Below are 13,429 nucleotides of genomic sequence, written 5' to 3'. Positions count from 1 at the left end.
TCAATCTCTTGCACGTCGAGGAGGAGGCCCATCATCTCGACGTCATAGTCTTGAAGCAAATCCTCAATGTCCAAATCGTCCGATGACGACCAACCGGAATCATCGGATAACGCCTCCATCTACACAACACAAATAAAAAAATTGTGAGTGCCAACAACGAATCAAAAAGGAAAAAATTAAACAAAAAAAACAAAAAAATGCATACCCGCGGGCGGCGACCGGGGGGTGGCGCGGGGGCGGGAGGCGGAGGGCTGAGGGCGCGGGGGCGGGCCGACCTCTTGCTGCGGGAGGCGGATGGCGCGGCTGCCTCGGGCCGGCATGCTGCGGGCGGATGGCGGGACGCGGGCGGGAGGAGGTGGAGTGGGCGGGCGGCGGCCGGGGAGCGGGGCGGGGCGGGCGCGAGCGGGAGGAGGCCGGCCTGCTGCGGGCGGCGGCTCGGGGGGCGGGCGGAGGGCGGGTGGCGGACGGGGAGATCTAGGGGAGGAGAGGCGGTCGACCTGCTGCGGGCGACGCTGGGGGACGGGGCGTGGCGGTCTCGGACGGGAGGAGAGGCGGCCGGGGGGCGAGACGGCGGCGGCGGCGGCGGCTGGAGAGGTTGTCAGCGGTGGCTCGTGTGGGCGCGGGAGGAGTTGGGATGGGAAATTTCCCTCCCGCGCTCGGATGGATCGCGAGTGAGGGTTGGGGTAGATTTTGCTCCCCAATCCTCACTTGTACAGGTTGGGAGAGGGTTTGCACGTCGGATCCTTAATTTTTTTATAGGGTTATGGTGTTCTTGTCTACTCGCAAACTGTAAAAAACAGTTATTTTTAAGGATTTAAGGGTTTGAGGGTACTACTAGAAATGCTTTTAGATATAACCGTTTGAGCTAATACGAACCATAGGACACACACATATGCCTAAAAGCAACCCAACGGGGCGACCCATTTCGTCCGCCGCCGTTCATTTGGATCCGCGCGGATAAAAGTGATGACCCAACGCGTCGACCTATTTGCAAAACACGTCCGCTTTGCGTCCGCGCCGACCCATATCTGGCTCAAATTTGGGACTGAAATGTGTCAGCGCGGACACGAAGCGGACGCGCACGCATCCTCTCTGTGTCCGCATGTGGCTGGCCTGGCCTACTTGTCACACAACCACCCCCACCTCTGCCTGCTTATTTAATTCGCTGACCCACTCCCACCCACCTCTCTTCTACTCCCTCCGTTCCTAAATATAAGTCTTTTAAGATATTTCATTATGAGTCTACATATGGAACAAAATGAATAAATCTACACTCTAAAGTATGTCTATATACATCCGTATGTAGTTCACTAATGAAGCCTCTTTAAAGACTTATATTTAGAAACCGAGGGAGTATTATTATAATACTACAATGCTGCTGCTCACTTGCTTTCCATTGAATGCATGTGCCGGCCCATTTACAGACAGGTCGGTGGACGATCCAAACAGACGAAAAGCGGATAAAGCGCGCGTACTTGGGTCGCCCCGTTGGAGTTGCCCTAAACTTCCCCCTTTCCCACAATAAATCTGAATCTCTAGTATTTTTCAAGCATATATCCAAACACCTTGCATTCGCAGATTTCGGAGCCCATTGGACCTTTGGTTCATCGATGATCCAAAAATTTTGAACTGAAAATCAGCCGACGGCATAGCATTTCAGTTCCACTATCTAGAAAAACTAGTGTTGAACCAGGCGGCGCTCGCGAACCCACGTGGCACTGCTTCCTCATCATAGCAGAAAGTCCTGGCTGGCTGCGCCGTCGGCGTCGTGGCAAAACCACACCACTGTTGTTTGTCCCGGTGTCCCCACATCCTGCTCCGCTTCCATGGCTGCGACGACGGCGGCGTCGGCATCGGCTGCTGCTGCGGCTCACCTGCTCACCTCCCCGCCCGTCGCGTCTCCACGGCCCATCCCCCGCCGTCGCCGCCGCACCGAGGCCGCCAGGGGCCTCTCCTGCCGCGCGTCGCTAGGCCCCGACGCCCCCCTAACCGCGCTCGCCGCCGCCCCCGGACCGTCGCCCGCTCGGGGGAGGACGTACCTGCGGGCGCACTCCTGCCTCCTCTTCCCGCCCCCGCGCGGCGCCCGCCCGCTCGCCGTCGTCAAGTTCCTCGGCGGCGCCTTCATCGGCGCCGCCCCCGAGGCCACCTATGGGTAGGGCGGAGTACATGTCCATCGGACCTCGCGGTAATCCGCGTCTGCTTCGGTTGGGAGGGGGGAGCTTCGTGCTACTGATTTGCGCTCGGGCGCCGTGGTTTGCTGTTGCAGCTACCTGCTGGAGCTCCTGGCGCAGGAGGGGTTCCTCGTGGTGTGCGTCCCGTACAACGTCACCTTCGACCACGCGGCCGCCGCGCGGGAGGTCTTCGAGCGGTTCCACGGCTGCTACGACGCGCTCCGAGCGTCGGGACTGCCTGAGGCCGGGCTAAGCGCTCTGGACATCGCGGGGCTCCCGCTCTACTCCGTTGGGCACAGGTGCTCGCATGCCCGCCACCTGTTCGATGCTTTGCCACAGAAGATGCTTGAAGCTTTGTTTTACTGACGGTGTTCTTCAACGAATTGCAGCAATGGTGCGCTGCTTCAGCTGCTGGTTGGGAGCTACTTCTCAGAAAAGATACCGAAGGTTTGCTTGGTATTTAGTTTTTTTTTTTTAAACGGCGAGCCTCCTCGTCGATTTCCATTAAAGAAACTGCCACACAGTTACAAACAACTCAGCATCTACACCTACATCCAGAGCCATCACAAAAGCATACTGTTCTGTGGCAACGAAACATTCAACAGCCACACAGAAATCATAACTAAACACCACACATCAAGATCAAACCGTGGTTATTTGTTTCATTGCTGGAGCCCAGCCATGACACCCCGAGTAAATTTCAGCCATCACCATCTTCAAATGCTGCACTCCTTCAATTCATCTCCGGCCTTGAGATTTCTGCAGTAAAGCCCACGAACATAGATGATTACCTTATTTAGAATATAACATCAGCAGGGTCATCAGGAAAATGCTGTCAAGTGCACACAGCATTCCTAGTTTTCCATAGCATCCAGCAGACAGCTGCCGCTCCACTAATTAGTAATTACCAGCTTGCGTTGCCCAGCTGGGAAGGATGAATGTCATCTACCAAGCAAACCCACAGTCTTATCAGGTGGCCTATTAAGACCAAAAGCACATAGTGTAATCTGCATCAGTTTGGCTAGCACAAACTAGAAGAGCAGATGATCTACAGTCTCCTTTGCACTGCGGAAATGACATTGTTCATTCCCATTCCAGCCCCATTTCAACATGTTGTCCTTCGTTAAGATAATATTTTTCAGCATCAGCCACAGGAGGATTTTTTATTTTCAGAGGGATCTTCAGCTTCCAGACAAAGCTGAATCCAATCAGACTCCCAGATCTCAGATGCAAATAAGTTGCCTGACAGAGAAATCTGCTTTATTACCCACTTTCCATTTCACTCCATTTTGTCGTTAGCGAAAAAAAGACCTTTGACACCATATCCTGCAAGTCTTGCCAGTTGCCACTGCCTTAGCAGTATCATCAAGCAAAGTTCTCCATAATTGGATGGTATCGAAACGACCCTCCAGAACTGTTTGCACTGTTACATTTTTGCTGAAGGTTATGTGGTAAAGCCTCGGGAATTGCACTGCCAATGGTGAATTATTTAGCCAGATATCTTCCGAGAATAAAGTTTTACCACCATCATCAATTATCCTTTCTGACAACTTCTGGAAAATATTGTTGATACCCATCAGATTCTCCCAGAAATAGGAGCCTCCACTCCCAGGTTGCCATTGAGAGAGAACATGTTTCTTCAGACATTTGCTCTTCAGCATAGTCTGCCAAATGCCATCAGTGTTTTCCTACTTCCACAACCATTTGCAAAGCAGGATTTGATTCATAGTCTTCAGGTGCAGAATGCCAAGACTTCAGAATCTGTTGGCAAATAGACTGCCAGCTCACCAGATGATACATTTTCCTGTCATCAGACTCCTGCCACAACATCCTAGCTCTGTGATAATCCCATCTCTTCAGAACTCCTTTAGGTGCCTCTAGAAAGGAGAGCATATACAGAGGGATACTGCTCAAACAAGTACTTGTCAGTATTGCTTGGTATTTAGCTAATACTAACTGCAAAACCACAAATTTCTCTTTTCTTTAATGGAGATTGCAGAGGGAAGTTTAAGTTCCTAATTTCCTTTGTATAATTCCTTGGTAACGGTGCTTATTGTTTGATTTTCTTTTGTTCGGTTCTGATCATTTTAGGCTAATGCCATTGTCTCATTCAACAATAGGCCCGCTTCAGAGGCTGTTCCTTACTTTGAGCAGGTATTTTGGTCCACGCTTTCCCACACATTGCATTGTTTAACTGTTTTCAGCCCGAGCACTTGATTTACTGGTAACTGGTGTAGTGATGTGTGATAATGTATATATTACTCCCTCCGTCCGGAATTACTTGTCACAAAAATGGATACAAATGGATGTATCTAGAACTAAAATACATCTAGATACATCCATTCCTACGACAAGTATTTCCGGACGAAGGGAGTACTATGTTTGGGTTGACATAGGTTTATGAAAAGAAAAACAATTGGCATTCGGTTTTGTCGAAATGGCTAGCTGATTCTCTCTCTTCCTACATTGGGACCTATGCTGCTAAGGTTTTTTTGCTCTAGGTAACTGTGTATGTGTATCCTGCACAACAATATCACATCTTTGTACCACTAAGTAGTTTATGCGAATGTCTATAAGCTGATCCGCTGATTGAACTATTGAAACCAATGGACATTGAGTCTATGAGCAAAACAATATTTCCCGCAGAAACACTTAAAGATAAAGTGGCGCCTTTTTAAATATCTTGTTTTATTAGTCTTTCAAAGATACCTGTATTCTTGTAAGTTCATAGTTCCCAGATTCCAGACACATGCAAGAGTTTGTCCAGCATCACCGTTTGAGATGCTGAACTTTAGAGTCATCAAGCAGTCGTTGTGTTTCAGATCAGGGATCTGCAGATTGCAGACTGACTTGATATTGAACCATGTTTAGAAACAATTCAACATGGTTATAGGCCAATAACTCCCCTACCCACGCAATAAAACACACTCGCTACACTCACAAAATACCCAGGTTTCTGGCCCTGAACTATGCACATGTATACAGTACCTGCAGTTCCGTCCAAACCCACACAATCCCCCCACTTGATTACTTTTCTTCGTGTAAAAACACACATGTTCCTGATGTTGCACTGATCTATTAGTTATTACTAGCTTGTGTTTGGTTTTCCCCAATTTTATGGTTAGGGGATGAGCTCAGTTCTATGCCATATGTATGTTGAACTACAGCTAGCAGCTCCATATTGTGAAGTACAGAGCGCCAAAACTTCAGGATCAGTAAACAATTTATGGTTTAGATATTGGACTAACAAATTCAGACGTAAAATAATTAACATTTTTTCAGTTGTAATCAATTAAAGCATCAGAGCAGTGCAAAAGGTTGAACCCACCGACACCCCCAAAAAATTGTGACTTACAAGAATTAGACTATTAGCAAAGCGTTTGACAAACATGTAGCAATGCTACTTGATACTTCATTTCCAATGTACAACTTTGTGTAAACAACTGGTATAGGTACTGACACGTTGTATTCTTAGTTTGTTACCTTGTGCTCTCTCCATTTTTTGTTGTTTATTATTTTGTCCTTGATAAAATTTTGCTTTATACAGATAGGCCCCCTCATTAGTCAACTAACGCCTATGATGGAGACATCACCTGTATACTCTGTGGCAAGAGATGCATCAGGTGATTATTCACGGCCTTTATCAGTTACTCCCTCCGTCCCATAATATAAGAACGTTTTTGACACTATACTAGTGTCAAAAACGTTCTTATATTATGGGACGGAGGAAGTATTACTTAACTTCCATGAAATATTTGTGGCTTGCTGGTTAACCTTCCATGTTAATTGTTAGTTTGTAACTTTTGAGGTTCCTGTGCTTCATGTTATTGCATCACTGTTGCGATGCCACATGGTCTTCTGTTACTTGCGATGCCAGTATATGCGTACATGCAATGCACGTTGATATTAAGGAGGAAATTAACTGCACGTTATATTAGGTAGGATATCAATTACACGTTAATTATGTGGTTAGCACAAACGTTGATATTTCGTATGATATTAATTGCACCGTAAACATGGTGAGCGCTCACCATTGAAGCAATCTAGATCGTTGGATTGTCATGGTTTGATGGCCGAGATTAACTGGTTCTGCCCCTTTGGGTCCTTTTGTATTGGTATAAAATATAAATGTTACAAATACCTAGTGTCAAAACGTTAGTACTTCCTCCGTCCCAAAATAACTGTCTCAACTTTATACTAGCTGTAGTACAAAGTTATACTAAGCTTAAGACATTTATTTTGGGACGGAGGGAGTATGATGCAAGAGTTAGAATAGAAATATGTACATTGGAAAAAAGTGGTCATGAGACTGTTTTCATAGTATCAGGTGTGGTGTAACTTTGTAGGGAATGCGTGGAAGGCCCTGTTTGATTTAGCTGGAGGTTTGATACGGGAGTATGACCAAGAAGCTATGGTATCCGTAAGCAAATTTGTCGATCAGTTACCATTAGTAATGAATCAGGTATTATTATACGAATCTAACTTATATTTCATTAATGAAATGTGCTCTGACAACATGTTTGTCCATAGATATCTTTTTAATCCTGAAATACGTTCTTCCCATGTTATTTACAGGTTACTGAAGGTGTATCTGAATTCAAACCAACACCACCTGAGAACCGTGAATTCTGCAAGAATTCTTACAGTGTACCTAATACATTACTGGTACTGTTGTCAAACTCGCACTTAGGCAAACCTCTTTCTGTTCTAGTTTAGCCTTCGTTAATGTTCCATATATGTTTTGTAGGTGAAATTCAGCGTTGATGCTATTGATGATACAGAAATAATTGAGGACATCTTGATACCCCGGGTAGACTCAATTGGTGGACAAATAAAGAAGGTCGTACTGTCAGGAACACATCTAACTCCGTGTGTACAGGTACAGCTAGTCATATTTTTCACCTTCAACTGTATGGTGCATCAAATGCAGTCATATAGAAACAGAAGTCTGTAAAATTCATGTAGAACTTGTTTGATTACTGTGATTCACCACCAATAGTATCTACCTGGTGCTATCACCAGAAAACAAACAGATATTTGTAGTTTAGTCAGGTTGGAATTCTTGGAGTTACTGGATTATATCGAAGACCACTACTCTGTTAATACTACTCCCTCCGTTCCTAAATATAAGTCTTTTTAGAGAGTTCACTAGGGGGCTACATACGGAAGAAAATGAGTGAATCTACACTCTAAAATATGTCTATATACATCCGTATGTAGTCCCCTAGTGAAACATCTAAAAGAACTTATATTTAGGAACGGAGGGAGTATGCAATACTAATACTCCCTCCGTCCCACAATATAAGACGTTTTTGCAAGCTATGTTAGCTTGCAAAAACGTCTTATATTGTGGGACGGAGAGATACCATTTATGTAGAACATTAATAGTCATGTCTGCCATGCACTAACTACAGTTATGCTACAGGATGTTAAATGGCAGGTTGGTTCAGAATACACTCCAGCGGATGCTCTGGCCCAGGGTTTAAAATCATTGGCTCTGAATGAGACTAGGGTCCTCTCAAGAACTATCGCTGACTACTTCAGATCCCTTTAGAAGCTTAGATTATAATAATTCTATGTCCATTGAAACTTCAGAATGCTGCTTATGAAGGTATGTGATTTTGCTGAATCTTTATGTAACTTCTGTGGTGTAAAAACCTAGGACCATGGCCTGCATTACAGCCATTACTCATACAGTTAGCACATTGGAGATGCTTTAGCACATATCAGGGCCAAAACTGCAGAAATGTCTGTAGAATCTGCAGTACTATACGGCCTCCTTTCAGTTAACTTTGGGTCATGCATCACAAACATTTTGCTGGTCGCCTCTTTCCTGATGCAGTTGGCTGGGGTGTGGGGGTTGCCACTACAAGGACACACCGGAGTAAATATTATAGCGCCTACGACTCGAAGAGCGATGTATTTGGACTGTTTGGCACCGGCTGGCCGTACTAGTTCTATTATCTGATCAAGATGGGGAGGTTGGGACCAAGTTGTTGGACTCTAGTCAGGCTATACACTGCATTTAACCCGAAATCCAAGAGGAACAAGGATCCATTCTCAGGTATGGCACCAGCGACGCTGAGTTGGCCGTATACACCTTCCAGCAGGCAGGCAAGTCTGTCCATGCACGGCCTTCTTCTGGTCGGCATTTTACGTGTGTAATACGACAATGCATACATCATGTGTAGATTTGCCATGTTTATATGCTCTGTATAAGATGAAGTAACATTTGGGACAGCATTGTGCACATGTTTGAGAATGTTGTGAGTTATTGGTCATGGATTTCACGGGTTGGGTAAAAGCTCGGTAAGAAGTACCGCGCCCAGTTCTCTAGAGTAAATTAGCCAGTAGTTCAGATAATAGCCATTGTATCTTTTCCTGTGGCTTGAATGAATGGTGGGTGAAAAGAGCAGCCGCCGCATGGATCGACGCCAGTCCATGCCCACTCGTCCGGCCTGAAAGAAAAGAAAAATATCCATGGGGGTACGAACGCACTGCGTGAGCCCAGTTGAGCGTTGCCTGCGCATCGCAACTTGTCCGGCGATCGTCGGCGTAGATTACGTATCGCGTGACAGCACAGCTCAGGTCTAGCAAGCCACTGCCAGAGCCAGTCCAAGGCCTGGACCCTGGACGCGTCCGTGCTTGCAGCCGCGTCCGTTGGTCCGTTGGCTCGTATCCATGCTCGATCTGGCACTGACGAGATAGATAGAGAGAGAGAGAGAGAGACGAGGCGCCCATGCAGCATGCCCACCTGTAGCTAGCTAGCTACCCGGGCCGGCACGCAGAAACTGTCACGCCCGCCCGCAGAGCCGACGGCGGTTTGCGCTCTCGGGATCCGCGCCGCCACGCAAGTGGTAGCGAGCGATCGTCGGACCTGCATGTGGCCGCGTTGCCCGGCCGGTAGTTTCCTGTTAATTCCTACGGCCTCGTTCGCCTTGGCGGCTGCACAACTAACTAACCTTCCTACTCGATCGGTGTTTATTTTGTGCCATGCTCGACATTCAGTTGCGTCCTCAACTTCGACATGACACATGATCGATCGCTCGTTTGGATTCGATCACGTAAACGCTTTACTTGTCTGCGTGTGTTTCGCATGTTTTGTGTGTGTGCGCGGGAGAGTCCACCTCCACCGTCTACGTGTTTCAAACGTGCCACCAAGTACTCCTACTTCGGCGCAAGATTAATGCTCGATCGACACGGCGCGATGGCCAGCCCAAACTCCGTGCTTCTTATCTTATGGCCCAGCAAACTGACGATGCAAAATGCAAGACGCCGGCTACACTGCCTGTATATGCGTTCATATGCATGCGCGCACGTGGTAGATCAGAAAACGGAGACGACGGCACGATCCCGCGCCGATTGTTGATTATTTCATCTACACAGTGCGCCACAGCAACCTAACGTGCATCGACGACGACGGCGACGACGACCGTGTACTGGACTAGCAGTACGCGACATGGTTTGAGGTTAATACACATAGTACATACACTGATACGCGACAGCAGCTTGGCATACACACACCATGTTCCTCTGTCGCAACAGATCTGTTACACGGAAGCGACTGAATAAGCATGCATGGTCTTTTGTCTACGTCTCACCACTGCACCGCTGGTAAATCGGGCGGGCAAAGCACCAAGGGATCCAACGCGACCGAGGGCTCAGTCTCCGTCTCACCACTGCACCACCATGTACCGACACAGTGACACCAGTACATATATGCACGATCACTCTGTAGAGGACTTTGTTGTCTTCTAGGCACCTGGTTGTACCTGCGCTATCATGGCCACAACACCCGCGCCGTTTTGGACGAGCTTTGATCGGCCCGGCGACAAAGTATACCATGTAGGATAAGGATATATACGCCGGAAACAAGGATCCAAACACGCCGCGGCTAGCTAAGCTAGGAGCATCTTCGTACACGCATTTGGTTCCTTCAACAGTGAGCTAATGACCGAATAATTTCGTAGGTGTTGCACGTAGGCTACTGTTGCGCATTTGTTATGCTTATCGCCAGGCTCAGGAGACGGATCCACGTTCGTATACGTCCATACGTGCATGCATCGTGCATGGGACGGATCGGCGCGTTTGGCTCGTCGCGGTTCCCGGTGATGCACTGCGTAGGAAGCAGACCCTGCATGCCGCTGGCCACTGTGAATTGCTGCTCTTTGCTTGGTCTCGCTTCGGCCAGGCAGGCGCGCCAGTGTGCCGCGATAGTATATGCTATCGCCCCCCAGATGCTCCCAACTGCTTGTCGATCGATCGGTCATCGACCCCTATGTGCCACCTCTATGTAGCACGTGCGGGCTACACTGGCTAGCAGCAGCCAGTATATTTTTTTCTACTCCCTCCGTTTTATAATATAATTTTATTTTGACACTAGTATAATATCAAAATCGTTTTTATACTATGATACAGAGAAAGTACATGATAGTCTCATCAGTTTCTTTTTATCCGATTCTAAAAAAAAAGTTTCTTCTTATCCGTGAAATAAATCATCTTTTATCTCTTTCAACCGATGGAGTCACGAGAGGCATGATTCAGGACCATGGTTCAGCCGACCCTATGCTCCACGTCGTACGATTCAACATCCTTCTACATGTGGATTCGTGCCATGCATACTAACTCCATCCAACACTTCTGTAATATGCATTGTTTAACTTGCAAACATCTTTCACCATGCATTTTTAACTAACTATGCGCATATCCTTATGAACAGTGTCCAGAGATCAATGTTATCGAGTGTAGGTTCAGCTGAAAGCTGAACCATGGTCCAGAGAAACATTTTCGTGGAGTCACACTAGCATAGCATAGCCTTTCATTTTATTTTACACCAAAAAGACAAAACTCCAACTCAGCTAATATAGACTGGCTAGATGGGATATTATTTGTAGACCCAAGGATCAGGGAGGTTTGGGGATTGAAAATTTAGAGGTTAAGAACAGGTGTCTGCTTAGCAAGTGGCTATTCAGACTGTCTGTCGAATCACAAGGGATGTGGATACACATTCTAAAGAACAAGTATCTACAGCAAAATACCTTAGCTCAGGTCACTGCGAGACCTGGCGATTTACCTTTCTGGAAGGGTCTCATGAGGACAAAGGCTGCTTTCTTTAACAGGACTAGATTCATCATAGGCAATGGTGAAAATACTAGATTCTGGGAGGATACTTGGTTAGGAGAAAAGCCCTTGGTTCTCCGGTATCCGCAACTCTATAATATTGCACAACGAAAACAGACATCCGTTGCGGCAGTGTTACGAGAGACTCCTCTCAACATTCAATTTCGTAGAGCCTTGATCAGATATAGATGGGTTAGATGGTTACATCTAGTCAGAAGGCTAATGGATATTACCCTCTCTGATTTTCCTAATAGTATTCGTTGGAGGTTGACCACCAATGGTACTTTCTCAGTGAAATCGATGTATGACCATATTATTGATACGTCACCTATTCCAAAGTACATGAATATATGGAAGGTCAAAGTTTCCCTTAGGATAAAAATCTTCATGTGGTTTGTTCACAAAGGAGTTGTTTTAACTAAGGATAACTTGGCTAAAAGACACCGGAAAGGAAATAAAAGATGTAGCTTCTGTCAGACGCATGAGACGATTAAGCACCTCTTTCTGGACTGCCCTATGGCTAAACTATTATGGCGCTCAATCCAAATTACTTTTAACATTGCCCCGCCTACTAGCATTAACATGTTATTTGGGACGTGGCTGGACGGGGTTAATGTACTTTACGCCAAACTAATTCGAGTTGGAACTTGTGCTATTCTGTGGGCTATATGGAACTGCAGAAATGATCTAATTTTTAAAAGAATACACTATATTAATTTTTTGCAGGTCATCTTCAGGGCTACCGCCTTGATCCGCATGTGGTCCTTACTCACTCCTGTGGAAACCAGGGAGCCTTTGGTTACTGGGTGTGTCCGATGGGAGATGGTAGCTCAGGTTATCTTCAACCGATATGGATGGCGTCATGCTAATAGGATAGGACCATAGTCATTTATACCGATGGGTTTCATCGGTGTTGCCGTTATGATCGCCGTGTAACTCTTTCTCATGTTATTTTTCTTCGGCTTCTCGGACTTCTTTGTATTTCTTTCAGACTACTTCGTACTTAATAAAATGGCTGCATGCATCACTCGATGCAGAGGCCGGGGCGATGCCTCCTTCTCGAAGAAAAAAAAGATAATGTTTTTATCTTCCTAAACACAGAACATACACAAACGTTCATACATACGAGCATACACTCATCGCTATGAATGCACGCACGCATTCCCTACCATGACGAGCATCTCTATGCAAAAGGAAAAACACTAACTCAGCTAGTGGTAATACACTCATCGTTCATGGAACAGAGCTGAAAGACAGAGGCAGGAGGTGGAGTGGCTTCGTCTTGCATGAAGCTTTTGGTGAAGATGTCAAGTCATGCCTGGCCGACAGATGCTACGCTGTGTTATGACTGGTCGGCATGTGCTACACATGACCTATTTTCCAGAACCTTCGCGTCTGGATGAACGAGCGCGGGGCGGTGGCGTCGTTGGGCGCCGTGGTGGCGTCGACGGATGGACGAACTGGTAAAGATGATGCAGATCTCTCTCCTGAAGATGGTCAACGGTTAGATGATGATGCCATCATCTAAAGCGTGCGCATGTGATGTACGTTTTAGATCTGCTGCACCGACTATGAGTTCTGATACGTTATGTGGATGCATCATTGACGGGATCGATTTTAGATATGTGAAGTGAAAGCATTTCACATTATCAAATTTTGTAGATGTAAATGATGGCTTCGTACAACTTGATGTATGTATATAAAGATGCTTGCATCGATTGATGCCTGGTTTTACCTTTTTTAAGAAAAGCTAGTGGTAATACACATGGACATGGATGTAGGACATGTACGTGTGGGCCCGCCAACGAGCCGAGAGAGATGGAATGGATCCTGCCACCTGTCTGATTCCACCAATTTAGGCGTGATTACATATATACATGCATGTACCTGGAACACCATCCAGTAAGCACGTCACATGCATTGCCATCTAGTCTTAATCTTGTAATGATCGGCTGGCTTTATCCAGAATCATGGAAGGATCATGCTCCGGCCGGCCGATCAAGAAGAGCTTGGCCTGGTCTTGGATTCTCTGCTTGACCGTCTGTTATCCTCGTGTCCGCGCCCGCCGGACCGGCGCCTTGTCCCAAACAAGCGGCGATCTCGGCTAGTAGCCGATTGTTCTCATCTGCACGTGCTGC

At 46.6% G+C, this 13,429-nt stretch overlaps 1 protein-coding gene across 1 annotated transcript; it reads left to right on the top strand.

Moving 5' to 3' along the window:
• The first annotated feature begins 1,702 nt into the window (after positions 1-1,702).
• Positions 1,703-8,414, top strand: LOC123397607. The gene is made up of 10 exons (XM_045092141.1): positions 1,703-2,152; positions 2,267-2,470; positions 2,561-2,618; positions 4,263-4,325; positions 5,719-5,794; positions 6,518-6,633; positions 6,747-6,836; positions 6,919-7,050; positions 7,597-7,782; positions 8,014-8,414. The coding sequence occupies exons 1-9, from the start codon at positions 1,827-1,829 to the stop codon at positions 7,723-7,725; spliced, it is 1,194 nt and encodes a 397-aa protein (XP_044948076.1). The 5' UTR covers positions 1,703-1,826; the 3' UTR covers positions 7,726-7,782; positions 8,014-8,414.
• The last annotated feature ends 5,015 nt before the right edge of the window (positions 8,415-13,429 follow it).

This window comes from Hordeum vulgare, chromosome 5H, assembly GCF_904849725.1.
Source record: "Hordeum vulgare subsp. vulgare chromosome 5H, MorexV3_pseudomolecules_assembly, whole genome shotgun sequence".
NCBI lineage: Eukaryota > Viridiplantae > Streptophyta > Magnoliopsida > Poales > Poaceae > Hordeum > Hordeum vulgare.
The sequence above is the reverse complement of the archived record's forward strand: the minus strand, read 5'-3'. Positions and strand labels throughout refer to the sequence as shown.